Source organism: Pelobates fuscus, chromosome 7, assembly GCF_036172605.1.
Source record: "Pelobates fuscus isolate aPelFus1 chromosome 7, aPelFus1.pri, whole genome shotgun sequence".
Taxonomy (NCBI): domain Eukaryota; kingdom Metazoa; phylum Chordata; class Amphibia; order Anura; family Pelobatidae; genus Pelobates; species Pelobates fuscus.
The window spans coordinates 96,946,530-96,964,060 of record NC_086323.1 but is presented as its reverse complement, the minus strand read 5'-3'; the positions used below and the strand labels follow the sequence as shown (position 1 = coordinate 96,964,060).

The 17,531-nt window shown below is 38.5% G+C and overlaps 1 protein-coding gene across 1 annotated transcript; it reads right to left on the bottom strand.

Moving 5' to 3' along the window:
* Positions 1–530: 530 nt before the first annotated feature.
* RPN1 (ribophorin I) lies at positions 531–17,107 on the bottom strand. The gene is made up of 9 exons (XM_063426241.1): positions 16,778–17,107; positions 11,134–11,198; positions 9,930–10,236; positions 9,280–9,489; positions 7,917–8,109; positions 7,345–7,444; positions 6,451–6,709; positions 2,292–2,537; positions 531–1,391 (listed from the first exon to the last, which is right to left on the bottom strand). The coding sequence occupies exons 1-9, from the start codon at positions 17,000–17,002 to the stop codon at positions 1,209–1,211; spliced, it is 1,788 nt and encodes a 595-aa protein (XP_063282311.1). The 5' UTR covers positions 17,003–17,107; the 3' UTR covers positions 531–1,208.
* Positions 17,108–17,531: the final 424 nt, after the last annotated feature.

The following is a 17,531-nucleotide window of genomic DNA, read 5'->3' as shown; positions in this document are numbered from 1 at the left end:
TTACAGCCAATGTACAGCTAAACTGTAATGTGATACCTTGTCCTTGCTATGCACCATCAAATTAAAGAATTAAAAAAAGAAAGGAACTTCGAAAAAAAAAAAAACACATGTTGTATTCAATTTTATCTTACTCTTCAATCTTGTGACGAGAAGAGTTTATTAAAAATGTGGAGGAGGAGGTTTATCTAATACAGGGATTGAAAGGAACCCACACAGCTTAGCCCAGGAGAGCTAGCAGAAGTTACTGCTTAGAAACTTCCAGCTCTTTGGCATTGGTAATGGAGGCAGGGAGCAGTTCCTGGAAGACCACGGTGTATGTCACCCCATTCAAAAATTGTTTCACTTCTTACATTAGGAGGCACTAATGGTATCATAACCACTACAATGAGCTGTAACGAATATGGTGATTGAAGTGCACCTTTAAAAAAATATTCTGAAAGATTGACACTTTACTGCTGAATTATTTTCATCTTGGCCCTGTATTTAAATTATAACCTATAGGTCAGCAAAACAAAGACGAAGTAAACAAGTCATCCATAATCCCTTGTTTATTGAATTTGGTCACAAAAATACCTAAACCATTACAGTGGATTTAGTAATGTATGGATTTCATAAACATTTCATTTCCGTTTTATGCACAGGCATAAAAATAAATGTAATAACTTTATCAAAACAGATGTAGATGAAATTTCAAATTCCTTAGACAATGTTTACAAAACCTTTTTTTATACAAAGAGCAAGGTTACTCTTATTGGAAAAAATAATAAAATCATTCAGAACCCACATGGGTATTTTGGATCATTAAAGGGGGAGGGGATATATTTCCCCTCCTCAGGGCCTGTGTAATCCCTTCTTCCCAAGCACAAAAAAAAAAAACCCTTACAAAATTGAATTCTCTGGGAGAACGTTTAGACACCCTTTTAACTTGAATTTAAGAGTATTTTGCTTTCCAACAGTGAATCTGCTTGTATGCAATAACTTTACTATCCAAGAAAAGCCTCTGTAGAAGTGTGGCAACTAGAGGTGGCAGAAAGATCAGTGGAGGCTCCAGATAAGTGAACACACGAAAAAAACAAACAAAAAACAAACAGAGAAATAAAAAAAAAAAAAAAAAAAACAGCATTGCTTTGGCTCAATGTGTGTAACACATCTTTGTGCCTTAATCTCACAGACAAAAAAAAGTATTTTTTTCCTCTTTAAGTTTTCAGTTACAAAGCATCGAGAATGTTATCTATTTTGTTAACCAGCTCTTGCCGTCTGTTTGCATGCTGCTTTTCGTTCTCTATGTAGCTGTCTTTCTTCAGCTTTCCAGCAACCAGACGTTCAGCTTCTACAGATGATTTTAGCACAATTTCCTTAACTTGAGTGTCCAACTTCTGAATCTCCATTACCTATGGAACAAGAACAAAATAAGGAAATATATTATTATTTATATGCACGTAATTAATACGTCCACCTGTGTTTCTGATGTTATTTCATTTTTAATAGACACTAGCGGCCAAACGTTTGAAAAGATTTTGTAAATTTCTATAGATGAGGTTTAAAAAAAAATACTTGTATATTAATAATAATTGAATGCAGAATGTAATTGAACTTAAAAAAAATATTTTAGTTATGCACAGAAAACCCTGGTAATGTGTATTTCATAACGTCTACCAGTTTGTCAGTACAGAGTAGTGGAGGATCTCCATAGGGGCAGTAACCACCAGTTTCTCTTACAATAATATAAAAAAACAACAGACCTATTCCTAATTAAAAGTGTTTAGGGATAGCGTCAAATCCACATGTAAAGTCTGGGGCCCCACCAACTTGAAGTGTCACCAGCCACCACTTGTACTCTGTAGGGTAACCTTTTGCCACAATTACAGCCTTAATACGGGATCCGATTGAATAAATCTAGTGTATTGGTTCATCAGGTGTTAGCAGCAATCGTGTAATCTTGATTTCACATATCAATCAATGCTTTTTCGACTGCTTCACATGTTTCTTTAATCTCAGATTTCCTATTGAAATCAGATCTGGGCTATTATTGGCTATTCTAGCAATGTAATACTTTATTTCCTGAAACCACTTTTTGCGCACATCTGCAAAATGCCAACCTATTCTGTTTTTTTTGGCTGTAACTTTTGATAGAATAAAGATAATTCAACAAAGTTTGTTGCATTAAATTCTGTCTACAGGTATTTTCTAGTGATATGTAATTTGATGACATTGTTCACACTCCTAGAGCAGAACAGGTTTTAAGAACTACAGCCAAGATGATTTGGTATGCTACGAGAGACATGTCTTACTTTATCACACAAGTCAGAGCCTTCAGCCTTAAGTTTGGACTGTAAAGAGGCAATCTCGTTTGTTAGGTTTTTGTGTTCCGTCTCCAGCGTTTTCTTGGCACTGTTCACTGTGGAGATATCTCGAGTCTGTTTGTATTTATTGACAGCTTCGTCAAAATGGCGGTACAGTCCAAGTCGCTTGTTGACCAGGGTCAGAATCTGTTCTGTAATGCAGGCAGCCTTCATTCTAGCTTCAGCAGCAGGATCCTAAAACACATGAAAAGCTTTGAAAAGACAATGACCTAGCATAATTGTACATATACAAAACGACTAAAGACCACTCAGTCAATCTTCCTTTGTGCCATATATAGTTGTATAATCTCTTTTATACCTGCTGTAGATTTATGCTGCACTCACCCTATGTGATGAAAGGAACTGCTGTCAAAGGTTCAACTGCATATCACATCAGTACCCGCTTTAGGAGAGAATATCAGAACGTGAATGGCAGAACCTCTTTTTAGTCTGAAAGGGGCTCTCTGAGGGTGGGTGTTGGTGTTTGTCAGAACTGACCGCACTCCAATGAGTTGGTAGAGATTTTCAAATAAAATATAACTTTTATTCAATCCATTTAAAAAAGGTCAACGTTTCACCTCCCACATGCAGCTTTCATCAGGACAAAACATCCATGTGGGAGCTGAAACATTGACTTTTTAAATGGATTGAATAAAAGTTAGATTTTATTTGAAAAGCTCTACAAAGTCCTTTGAGTGTGGTCATTTCTGCTAGGTCTACATAATTCTTGAAAGACCAGCACCGGGCACCACAGGATTACACCAGGAGTGCAAGACCTCGATAGATAGAGAGATATACACACACACTTAAATGGATTGTCTACCTTTAAACATTTAGACAAAAAATATATAGTTAAAAAAAACTTCTACATGTGAGAGCGCCACTATCACAAGTGTGATTTTCTATTTACCATTCAAACTGTAGAATATGGCATGGAATAGAAACATAAGAAAAAGAAAGTATTGAATAACACAAAAAAGAATAAAAAATAACAGATACACTCACAAATCAAGTGGCACAAAGAGAAATATATCTATTTGTGCAAATAAGCTTTTAGCCACCAATAGGCCCCATAAAGTTGATGTCAGCCAATGGTACCTCAGGATGTCAATCTATCGCTGTTCTCACCAGTCCTCAGAAACAAAATATTCTGGAAACAGGATAATGTCCTTCAAAGTTGTGCAGGTATAATTTACCACTGGCATATTGTTTACTGTATTACTATTTATGTCTCTAGGCTGGAACGTACCTTAGAGAGAGTTCAGAGAAGGGCTACTGAGCTGGTTCATGGATTGCAGGATAAAACTTACCAGGAAAGGTTAAAGGATCTTAACATGTATAGCTTGGAGGAAAGACGAGACAGGGGGGATATGATAGAAACATTTAAATACATAAAGGGAATCAACACAGTAAAGGAGGAGACTATATTTAAAAGAAGAAAAACTACCACAACAAGAGGACATAGTCTTAAATTAGAGGGACAAAGGTTTAAAAATAATACCAGGAAGGATTACTTTACTGAGAGGGTAGTGGATGCATGGAATAGCCTTCCAGCTGAAGTGGTAGAGGTTAACACAGTAAAAGAGTTTAAGCATGCGTGGGATAGGCATAAGGCTATCCTAACTATAAGATAAGGCCAGGGACTAATGAAAGTATTTAGAAAATTGGGCAGACTAGATGGGCCGAATGGTTCTTATCTGCCGTCACATTCTATGTTTCTATGTTTCTAACGTGTGGCGGGTTGCAAGATAACGCTCTGCAGAGCGTCCTCCCCTGCAACAGGACGTACCTGCATGCGCGGTGGGTTGAGAGAAGACGTTCCACGTAACGTTTTCCCCCACTTCGCGCTTGCGTGCGCACCAAGAAGTAGCGCAAGTTATTTTATTCAAAGCGCCAAGACACAGAAGACACACAAGCTCTTAAAAAAAAAAAAATCAATCAACAGACGAACTGCATCGAGCAGTTCTGAGTGATCCCTTTCTTGAGTGACTAGCCTGCAGTTGTTGGTTGCACTCTCTCCCCATTTACCATACCTTTTCAGCTAAATAACCCTAGTGACACATCTTCTCTCCATCACTCTGGGGCTCTCTACCTTTAATTACAAACTTTGGTTAGGGCAGGACTATTTCAGCCAGATATATGCAGAGGATGGTCTACAAACCTGCTCAGATCTAAAACACACTGCATTCTTCCACAGTATTTTCATACCTACAATTTAAGTCTTCCCTAGCTATAACATCACCTAGACAGAATGAGTCCTCCACAACCAAGCATTTCTCACACTACCTGACACACTGAGACTGATTGACACACACACATAGATAGCAGAAGACAAAGATAATATATCCTTAGAACATGGGAAAGAAAATGTATCCAGATAAACAGCATGAATAAGTCGTACAAGTTTTTAAAAGGGCAAAAAGTCATGCTTCAGGTTTGACAATTGGAGAAAGTTCAGGCAATTGCTATTGTTGCTGAAATGTAGATTACAAAACGTGGGGTCCACATATCAAACAATGCAAGAAGTGGCTGGGGTGTTTGGAGAGTCTCCCTTTGAGGTACGTTAAAGGGACACTAATCACCAAAACAAGTTTAGCTTAATGAAGCAGTTTTAATGTATAGATCATGATCCTTCAGTCTCACTGCTCAATTCGCTGCAATTTAGGAGTTAAATTCCTTTTGTTGTCCATGCAGCTCTAGCCACACCTACCCTGGCTGTGACTCACACACCATGCACGAGGAAAAGAAAAAGAAAAAATGGTTTCACTTTCAATTAGATGTAACTTACTCTAAAAGTTACATCTAATTGCCTGCTCTCTAAAGTGAACATTAATCATACACAAGAAGCTTCTGTGAGGTCTAGCAAGCTATCAACAATGGAATAATACATTTTAAATTAAATATAATTTGCAAAGGAAGTATAAACATTAGCTGACTCTTTACAGGAAGTGTTTAGGAAGGCTGTGCAAGTGACATGCAGAGAGGTGTGACTAAGGTGCATAAACAAAGTGAATCAACTCCTAAATGGCAGAGAATTGAGCAGTAACACTGCAGGGAAATGATTTATAGAGTGGGCTAGTACCCCAAGGGAAACTAGCGAGTGTGTGTAGGGACAACCTAAGGAGGTAACCCTCACAATTGTGTGAAAATTAAGGAGCAGATGATGCCTGGAGGAAAACCCCCGGGGGGCAGAGAAGGAAGTCCCAGTGGGATCTGTTATGTATTTACACTTATACATAAAAAGTAACTTTTATTGAAAAACTTGTAATAAAACCATTCTACAAATAGTGTTTATTATTTGTACTAGAAGCGTTTATAAAGATAAAGTCATCTAGACAATATTAGTAGACGAACTGAACCTCATCTGGATAGGTGCCCAGGTCAAACATTAAGACCGTATCGACTGCTACAAATAGTTAGGCATTGCCTATCCAGAATAACCGTTGCTCTTGTGAGGGAGCCTAGGCAATAAATTGTGCATTAACTGACAACTTGTAATCGTATCCTTTAGGTCAGGCATAGGCAACCTTCGGCACTACAGATGTTGTGGACTACATCCCCCATAATGCTGGCAAAGCATCATGGTAGGTGTAGTCCAAAACATCTGGAGTGCCGAAGGTCGCCTATGCCTGCTTTAGGTACTTGTAAAATAAAAAAAAATTAAAAAAAAAAATATATATATATATAGTGGCAATAATGCTTGCTTGTGGTATCGGGCTACTAGTTATAATCCTCGGTCATTCATAAGTTGCTATAGTAACCAAATCTTGAGACTACACAGGATGCATTCCCAGAGGCTGTACTTATGAATCTGATGACTATTCTTCACTTGGGCTGCATAACCAAGAACAAAAAAAAAAAATGGCTGATCAGTCCCTCTAAAGTAGAACTAATATACCATGATTGAACATTCGGTTGAGTTATGCAGCCCAAATGAAGAATAGTCATCAGATTCATAAGTACCATGTCCTGGTGGCAATACGCTGGAATTATATGGAAGAAATTGCCAAGTGAAATGTATATGCTGAAAAGTTAGAGCCAAACCATAGCGCAGACCTACACCTTATCCTATCAGGCAGAAAAGGTCGAAGATTTTGCTGGAACATACCTTGGTGATGGAGAAATCCAGCCTCACATAGAGAATAACTGTGAAGAACAGAATATAGAAGGCACCCACAACCAGTAGCGGTTCCTGAAGCATCAAGATTTTGTTGAATGTGTAATGCACGACAATGTCCTGAATGTGCTGCTCGACCAGATTGTTCTTATGAGCGACAATCACTGGGCGACCGAAAGTGTCAAGATAGGTGTAATGGAGTTCATCGGGGGCACGGTTGATGTCATAGGGGTTGTCAACATGGATGTTTCTGTAATTCAAATCATTAAATTGAGCGCCAACAACATTCAAACACAAAACTGGACTATTCTGACTATCAAAACCACTAGGGTGTAAGTAGCTAAGAACAAAAACAAACATGGCATGTTACTGAATCTCAATAAAGTTGCATCACTTAAATTAAAAGACAAACTTAAACATGAAAGCCTTTAACATAATAAACCTATTCAGTTTTGAAAAATAAAAATATATTAAAAAAAAATAAAATAAAAAAAAATCTAAGAGAAACACTCATCCTTACCTTTAGTAAATACGATTCTTTAGATAGATAGATAGATATGCGCGCACCTTTGGTCGGACAGTGTTTGAAAACAGAATCTCTGTGGTCTTCTCCGCTTCGCCCCCTGCACAGAGGCAGGGAAGACTATAGACTGTCAATTTTAAGACACTGTCTGACCTAACGTGTATGTGTGTGGCTGAAGAATCACTTCAAATACCAAGTGTAATGAGAAATCTCCCCTCCACCCCCACCCATACATTTAAAAAATGAAAGAAAATTAAAGGTCAATGTGTTGTAAACCATTATATAATACTGGTAAGAACAATGTACCCACCATTCTATTGAGAGAGAAAAAATAAAAATTGGAGTTTTATTTAAAAACTTACTTGGCTCCTTCTGGCAGGATTATTTTAACAGTTAGTGCATCCACAACTTGTTCATCAAATACATGATCAATAAACCTTATCTTCAAGGCATACTGATCACCTGTAAAGAAAGTAAATTTTTATTACGCTCATAAAAATAGTGTTTCATACCAGCACATGCCTGTGGTGCAGCATTGAAGTCATGAAGGAATCTTTACACCACATATATAAAAATAAATTTTAGGACAAATGTGGAGTGTTAATTATAAATGTTAATACTTAAAGGGCATAAATCTTTTTAAAATGGAGCACTTGAAAGCGAGCATGACCATTTTATACATAACCCCCCACTGTTGGTATACATTTTGGAAAATTAATTGTAAAGTTTATAAATTGAACAAATAAATCCAGCTCACAATCTGCATGTCAAATTATAAATGCTGCTCATACAAAATGCTTGGTGCAAAACGTACACATTATTAATGTTTATACACAGTTCTATCAAGATAATTTGAACTCCACTTAAAGGAAATTATGGAATGTACATCAGTTCTGCAATTAAATCATTTAGAACCAAGGATGCTGCCATTTACCAAGATTGTAAAGGTACTCATAGCTTGGAAGGTTATATCCAATGAGATAATGAGTCTTCCATCCTCCAAAAAGTGGGAATCTGGGTCTGATTTCCATCTCCACAGAATCATCAAGAACCAGTAAATGGCTGGTAGAAATGTTTCCAATTTCGTCCCTGTAGTAAACATCTTGGGCAGCCGCTGGGAGAATAGTCTAGAATAAAAAAAATTTAAAAAGCAAAGTAGAGTTTGTTACATTTTTGCAAGCCAAACCCTGAACAAACAAAAAAAAAACCACAAACAAACCTTTCCCTATATTTTAGCTCCTCTCTTACAGCGAAACTATGGTGCTAAGAAAACGAAGTTGTTTTCCTAGCACTATAGCTCGCTAAAGTGTCTTCCGTGGTGCAGAAGGGGTTAAAAACGTATATTGCTTTCCCATGGTGCTTTGGGTGATGCTGGATGTCCTCAAGCACAGAGTGAGAACGTCCAGCGTCAGGCGACCAAAAGTCATCTGACCACCCAGAAGTCCCTCTAGTGGCTGTCTGGTTAATCAATAACTGCAATAATTACAACTGCAGGGTTAAGGGGCCAGGGACACTGCACCCATACCACTTCAATGAGCTGAAGTGGTCTGGGTGCCTATAGTGTCCCTTAAGGGAAACAAAACACACCAGCTTTAAATAAGTAATCAAAGTTGAAGTGCTTCATGCGACTGGAGTGTGTTTTTCTAACAGTAAATAATAGTGCAGATTTCAATAAAAAGCACTTCCCCCAGCTGTCACTCATGCAGCCAAAGAGTTTTTCTTCCTCTTCTCCAAAGAACTAACAGAAGTAGCAGGAGAACTAGGATACAGCACGACTGCATCCCCTTTCTTAATTAACAGTACTACAGCTTGCTGAGAAGCACTGGATAGCTGTGATCACACGCATGGCTCCAGCACAGAGGCTTTCAAATGAACTTTCAGCGTGTCTTGGTGATAAACAAGAGGAATTGTAAAGGCTGCAGATAGCAGATCTGTAGCATATGACAGCTTTATATATATATATATATATATATATATATATATATATATATATATATATATATATATATATATATATATATATATATATATATATATATTATATATATACCCTCAAAGAAAACATGCATGTTCTCTTTGGGGGTATATCTAATAAACAGTAAAAAAAATATTTATTGGCGTGTTCCTTAATATCATTTCTCAGTACTGTATGAATCTTCGTCGTCCCTCTCCATGGTTAGATGGTATTTACAACAAAATGTTAGTTAACTCATACTTCTTTCTGCAAATATAAGACTTCATTACATTCTTCCACATCTATTAATGCACAGACATTTGAACTAATGTATTTTACCAACCTTAAATGATTTGACTGACGAGATTCCACTGTCAGGCTGCCTCTGGTAATCATATCTTGAAAAGGGTCCTTTCAGATCAGCCCCAGTATGTTTGAGGTCCACAGTCTCTTCCACTGCAATGTTACCCCAGTGAGAAACCTCAATCAACCGAGTCATGCTGGTGATTGTTAGGAAGGGGTTGTTGTTTTCGTAGTGGACCTTTAAGGGATCCTGTAAGGAAAAAATTTCAATGCATAGTATAAAATCTTATGACAGAATTTTGTTCTAATATATAAGAGACAAATCATATTTCAGCTTCTAAAGCTACCCTAATGTGCACAAGACAAGGCCAGCTTAACATATGTATAATATTTTAATCTTTATATTTTGACAGTTTTGAATGGCTAACAATGCACACGAGAAATTAGACCTTCCTGGATCTGGCCCCTGCAGTGGATGTGTGTAGAGCGGCTACTGACTCACAAGTTCACAACCCACAATGCTTAGCATTGCAAATTAGACGTGTTAAAATTCTGCACAGATGCATGTGCACCCACAGGATTGGTACAAACATGTTTTAAAAGCAGAGGGTTTTTTTTTGTTGTTTTTTTTTTATATATACACTAAATGTGACAAAACTGCCCTGGTTAACAATGTATAGACTTATTCACCTCACTCCATGGTGCAATATCTTTAAATGGACCATATTCAATGATGTCCTCAGACCGAGATGGATTGCCCAGCTTTGTGTAGCTTTCAACGTTTCTGGAAGCAAGTTTGACACGTGTTGTCTGGGACTTTGTCAAATAAGGAGAGTAGAAGTAATGGTTCCCTTCAAACACCACAAATTGTTTCTCTGCCTGTGTGATCTGCGTTGGGTATGGCTGAAGAACATGTGTGAAGACAGTCTCGATTGACACTTTAGTTTTGGCTCCCGGGGAAAGAGATGATCCTAATTTCACTGTGAACTGCTTTCCACTAAAAAAAAAAAAAAAATACAAAAAGAAGGCCAATATATCACTACATTGGTAACAGTAAAAGAAACAGGACATAAAATTTAAAACATCCCTCTCACTGTGGAGATCTTGAATCACTAACTGGGCAAAAACTAAATTCATGCCAGCAGTTTGCTATTACAGTTTGAAATATTCAAAGTGACCATTACTGTTTATAGTCATAGGATTATATGTAAAATACTAGAGTAACCATTCCTCACTTTTTGCAAACATGTGTTTTTTCCTGCTCTGGCAGCAAAAAAGCCTTTCACTCTATTTCTGACACACTACTGTGTCACATCAAAAATACTATGAAATCAAATAATTATTAGGCGGCGAGATGAGAAATATATGGTCTTTATAAGCCAAAACATGAATGTAGCTTTTCCAACAAGTAAACAAACCCACCTGTTCATTCATGTTACTTAGCATAAAGGTCTGACACACATGGTACAGCTTCCCATAAAGTGCTGAACTAAATATCCTGTGAATCCATGCAACAAGTTTTTGGATGGAAACAATAAAAAAAATCACCAGGTACCTATGTCCTTGTAGACATTTAAAGGTACACTGTAGTCACCAAAACAACTTTAGTTTAATGTAGCAGCTTTGGTGTAAACATCATGCATCTGTGGTGTTACTGCTCATTTCTCAATAAAACAAGCATTTAGTGAATCTTTAACTGTATGTGGTAGTAAGTTAGGAGGAATAGTATTGATGTAAAGATGCTGAGCAAGAAAGAAAGTAAAATTAAAAAAATGTAAAAAAAAAAAAAAAAAAAACACACGACAGACCTAATGTGTGAATTCCTTTAACTCTACAGGGCCCGCTAGGCTTTACACAAACTGTACATCTCATAGTCAAACAAATACAAATTTACCTTTTCCCTTTATTTTTGGTTTCTTTTATTTCCAAATAGCCCTCCTCTTCTTCATCACCCTTAACCTAAAAAGGAAAAGAAGCAAAATAACAATTACAAAAGAAAGTATTTTAATTTTTGGAATTTGAATCTTTATAGGTGGCACAAAGTTCCACTGGCCAGTGATAATACCCAGGGTAACATCATTGTTCCCATTAAGACAACATGCAGAACAGTCTAAACATTAATGTGTATTATGGATGTTGCTAAAAAAAAAAAAAAAAAAAAAAAATAGTGCCAGATAGAGAAATGTAAAGATTAAGTCTAAGTACCATATTCACAAGAGTGCTGTACCCCAACATGTATTTCAACATTTTGAATGGATCACCATGCTAATGTCATTCTGTATATATAAATTTGGGTACCCAGCAAACAGACTGTTAAGAACCACTGACATAAAACTTGTTTTACTAACCATTGATTACCAGAAGGACTATAAGGGGACTCCAAGCACCAAGTTGTAGTGGTTATGATGCTCAGACTAAATCTAAAAGCTAATAAACTCCCATTTACATTTTGTTAAATCTGTAAGAATCAGTGCAGCAGTAGTAGTAGCAGCAGCTCGTTAACACATCCATCAACAGTTGTTAGAAGTCATCAATGGTTTATTTGCCAATTACTAAAATGATATGTACATGGTAATTGTACTCAAGTGTAATACTTTTTTATAAGGACAAGCAGAGATACCACAAAAATAATAATTTTAAATAAATGGTCACAGAATTAACAGCCAATCCGCAAGGAGTGCAAGCTTAGGCTGACCAATTCTTTTTTTAGCAGGTTGGAAAGGAAGGGAAGTGGATAATATACACACACTAAAATGTAGCTGCCCATAAGCAAAATGTTACACAAATCTGCATAGGAGAACTAGTAATATGACACCACCCGAGTTATGGATATCATTGAAGAGAATATCATTTGCTGTCAACTGCTTTCACTTCAATAAAAAAAAAAAAAAAAAAAAAAAAAAAAAAAAAAAAAAATCGAGTGCCGGAGCATACTCAATTTCACAAACTAATTATTGGAAAAAATGGTTAGTTATAGGATTCAGTGGATGTCAGAGCCAAATGAGATAATTATGGCCCTTTTTTGAAAGTACCATAATCTGCCTTTTGAAATGTTTTCTGGGTTTTTATTTTTATAGGATTGACCCCAATCTGAAAAGTGAGTTTAAAATGCTATCATTACATTATAGAAGTAACAGCTACAATTTCCATGATGAGTAGCCACTCAACATCTAGCAAATCAGAGAGCAGAGTTACCAAAAAGCTGGAAACAACTATACCCATGTTCCCTGGAACACTGGAAAGTCAATATTGAGCATAGCACTATCCATTAGAACAGTTCACAGAAATATGTGTAAGTATTCCCTTCACAAGATTTATCCAATATAACTGCTAGGATGTAAGCTTGTTTGGCCAGACAATTCCACCACTTCTAAAAGAAGGAAATGTATAAACTTGGTGCACTTTATTTTAAATAGTTAGGTCTAAACAGATTATAATTTCGGTATAATTAGTGGAAATTAACTAGTTCACCTCGGCACCTGTGTATTCACGATTACCAGAGTATGTATCCATACTCCGCAATGGTGCATGCACAATTTGCATAATTGCAATTAATATTTTAGGATGGCATATCTCCTCTGCTCATTCTGGGAGAAAACCAAGTCATCCTCCAATAGAAGAAAGTACAACTAAGTGTAGCTACCAGACAGGTAACACAATGTCCCTGCTACATTACTATGTCAGGCTACATATAGCATAGGGGGTGGGTGTGTGGTGTATTAAGACGGCTGCACTCTCGGTCTTTAGTAAAAAGTTTAATTTTATTCCAACATCGTTAAAAGATGAATGTTTCGGGGGCGGAGCCTAACCACCGAGCCGACCAGACGTGCTGTAAATCAGCTCCCACAAAAGACGACGAAAACGGGGGTATAAACCCCGCTAACGGACACGTTCTGGAACCTGAGTGCACCCATCGAATCAGGGTAACCATGGGGCGTCGAATGAAGCCACAATCGAGTAGTAAATCGCCCGGAAACCCGAAATCCGTGTGTGGGGCCTATCTGTGCCGGAGCCAGGGAGAGACGGCCGCTCTCCTGGATGGTAATGCCAGATATCGACCCTCTCAAGCCCCCATTTCTATTCCGCCCCCCCCCCCCCCCGGACTGGTGGGGGTTACCCCGGTCCGCAATCTGCTACAAAAGCACGCAGCCGAGCAGACCACACAAGCATGACACGGGCGTACTAATCAGCAGGCCTTTAACGAGACCACCTAAAATGGCGGACGGCACACTATCCCGCATGGTGAGGATGTTGCAGCCACCGACCGCACTACTGAGGCACCCAGAGGCGATCCGGTCCCACCCCTGGGACTCACCTAAGGGGAGACAACAGGCGACCCGACCCAAAACGCCTCCGCCACAGAAGAACGACAAACGGAACTGTAAATGCTGGGGAAGGAGGGAACTAACCCCGGGTAAGAACCCATCTCACTTACCTATCCAAGCGCAACCTTACCCACCCGGGCAGCAGGCCGTAGGGCATAGAGCCCGTAAGCATCGTCCACATCGGCGGAGGAAACATAAATGCAAGCGACAGACAACGACCCGCTCTTCCGTCTCTCCCACAAGAGGAGGAAACCCGGACCCCAGAGGCAACCGAGTTTGTGGAACGAAGATGCAGGCCTGCACTCCAGCCTGGGGCTGGGGGGACACCCTCTCTGACACAGGAATTGCAGCTAACCACAACTACCGAGAGTCGGACACACATCGCCTTTGCAGAGCCGGCATCGGGTCATAGAGAACCGGATGGAGGCTGCATGTAAGCGCTGGTACGGGACACTGTCACTCTGCTAGCCTGCATGCTCTGGGCACTAACATGCTCTTAGTAGATCCTACCGGACGGTCGGACTCGCTCTTGGACAATATGATGCCTATCTAACTGATCTTATACCTCGCTATGTAGGTAAACAGTGGCAGGTACAGATACACGTTATATGCTGCCAGCAAAAGCATTTTAGAGCTTAGACAGTTATGCAACACCGACACATACCTGCCACCTGACCTTACACACACTTGAGAACACATGCTCACATGCATTTGATTTATAAACAGGCATTACACTGTACAGACAGGGACCGGTGCATAGGGGTACCTTAATATTGTCTACATGCCCAAAACCAAACCGTTTAAGCGTTAGTCTAACTGGGTGATACTAAGGGGCAGGAGGCGCTAGACACCAATGGAAGCCGTGTTACAGTTCACTTAGTCCATACGCAGGTCATACCCGCTTAATTTATGTGTTATGTGATTGTCTGCTACGCTACAGTTGTTATATTCTGTTGTGATATGTTCGGTAGTTTTTGGAGCGAATCCAGCCTGAATCGTGCTATATTTACTAACTGCATGTCTAGGAAATTATATTGTATTTTGCTATTCCTTTGACATTCTAACACGTCATGCAGTGCTCATGAATATATTATGTTGCTCCTGAACGACAAGTTAACTATTTAAAAAACGAAGCATCGTTATCCCAGAAATGTAATAGTTTAAAGCTGATAATGTTTAAACCCTCTACTGTAATCAAACTATACTTTTCCCTCCTTCTCTTCTGTACCCCATCAAAAATGCTTCAATAAAAGAAAGATTGACAAAAAAAAAAAAAAAGGATCAATGTTTCAGTCCTATCCAGGGACATTCTTCAGGATCACAATTCCTGAAGAAAGTCCCTGGATGGGACTGAAATGTTTATCTCTCTTTTATTTTTATATTAAGAAATAAAAAAAAATAAAAAAAGTGTGTAGATTCTTGCACTCAGGCTGTAAATGAGTCAAATGGCCAGGTGCAATATAACCTCGGCTTCAATATCCAAGTGTTGTATGAAGACGGATATATCTCTGACACTGTGTGTGTCTGGAATATCTGGGTATGTGTGTTTGTGCATGTATCAGTGTGTAGGTCTCCCCCAAAGAAGCAAAATGGCTCATTGGTAATATATTATAATTATACAACATGCATATTCATAAAAATTATTCCCTTGCCTGTAACTTCATTATTTGGTAAATGATTCTTTAAAAAAAAGCTTTTCCGTCCCACTAAAATATATTTGTTTTCAATAAATAATGTGCTATCTATACATACTGAAATTAAAAATACAATTAAACATTGCTTCCCAGGATACCCAAATACTTGTAAATCTGGAGGTTTTTTTTTGCAAACTGGTAATGAAGGAGTTCAAATTGCCAAACTGCCAAAAGAAGACAAAAATCTGAAATTATTCTCCTTCAAATGCCACTTTCTTTCTATTTGTAGATGTTACTTAATTCAATCCTGTCATTTCAAAAGATTTCGTATTCACTATCATCATGCATGCTACAGTTGGCTCTCCCAACCCAACACCATAAGAACTACTTTAAGAAATGTTCTGTTTTTTTTTTGTCTGTAGCAGAACACACGCTTTAGCCTGGATATAAATGAATATTTAGTATCTAATAAAGCTTTTGGGAAGTCAGAAACTCCCTGTCACAGGAGGTCGAGTTGAGTGCAGAACAGATTCATTTCTCTGATCCTGGAAGTGAATGAACTGCTTGTGCTTACGTGTCAGAAATCTACAGAGCAGCAGAGTCTGATGCGGAAGAAAGAGGCAGTCCTGTCACACTCAATGCATCCACACTCAAACTCCAATATTATACAATTTTCACAAGTTTCACCAGGAAAAAGTCTCAAAGAACCTCCAACTAAAAACCTATTACAGATTATCCATTGGTCCTGCAACGACTGTAAATCCCCTTCACCTGCCAAGACCTTTTCATTGAACATTTCACCGAATTATTCTGCAAGGAGACCTGTCATAGAATTATATCTCCCACTGCAGTTCTTTATCCACTTTCAAACACTTGATCTAAGCCAGAGATGCAACTTCAGAATTACAATTTCTAATGACAATTGTAAACACCTATATGTTTTAGACTTTGCACACAACAATACTAAGTACACCCAAGAGACCATGATCCATACAATAAACATGTAATATTAAATTGCATAAATAATATTTGGGCTAGTCTTCCAGCAGATGTTCTCCATATTAAGTCTGTATAGTATGCATTTATGAATTGATACATATAGCTAAAGCAAGGCATTGATTAATAGTAAATTTATACTATACAGAGAGAGGTGCAGCAATATAATATATACACTATACACAGAGAGGTAGAACAATAAATTATATACACTATACAGAGAGCTGCAATATATTATACTGTATACACACACTATACAGAGAGCTGCAATATATTATATACTGTATACACACACTATACAGAGAGCTGCAATATATTATATACTGTATACACACACTATACAGAGAGCTGCAATATATTATATACTGTATACACACACTATACAGAGAGCTGCAATATATTATATACTGTATACACACTATACAGAGAGATGCAATATATTATATACACTATACAGAGAGATGCAATATATTATGTACACTATACAGAGAGATGCAATATATATCCTGTATACACTATACAGAGAGCTGCTGCAGCCACCCATAGCTCACTGTGCGGCCTAGCTAAGCCAGGCTATACTGACCCCAAAGAAAGCCAGGTGGTGGTCCAGCTCGGGCTCCAGGGCCACCAGGAAGGAGTGAGCCGCTCCGGGTCCCGGGTTGGACAGAGTCACCTCGGCCGTCACTTTGGCGAGATGGCTGCCCAGGTCCACTGTGCGTTTCACATCCTCGTTAATGAGTTCCTGAGCCCGGCAGATGGCGGCCAGGGCTGTGAGGACGAAGATGAAGCGGCTGACGGAGCGCTCCATGGCGGGGAGGTGAAAGATGGAGACGGATTGAGGACACTGCCCAGACCCTGTCTATGGGAGCCTGTGCTGACTATTCATTCATCCGCCAAACGGGATCAAGATGGCCGCCGAGGACCCCGGGCCTCCAAGCTGTCAGGGTGTCTACACAACTGCCTGACACCCTCACCGACTTCTTTTCACTGTCCCTGTGTATGGTTTGGAGAACTACTTAATACACGTTAAAAAAAATCATAAGCCTTCAATTTTAAATTGTAATTTGTTTTGTGTGCTATTGCCTCATAGTTGATCAGGAAAGCTATAGACACCTGAAACCTCTTCAAGCAATGCGTCCTTAGTTACCACCCTGCTTTGTGATGAGCTGGTCCAAGTGGACATCACATCATTCAGCAGAATGTCTATTTATTATTATTATTATTATTATTATTATTTTTATTATAATTATTATTAGGATGTGAAGGCCACAAAAAAGTTATCTACTCCTTTTGACGCAGTCAGGGTAATTCACCAAAGTGAGAACTTTTGGTAATGC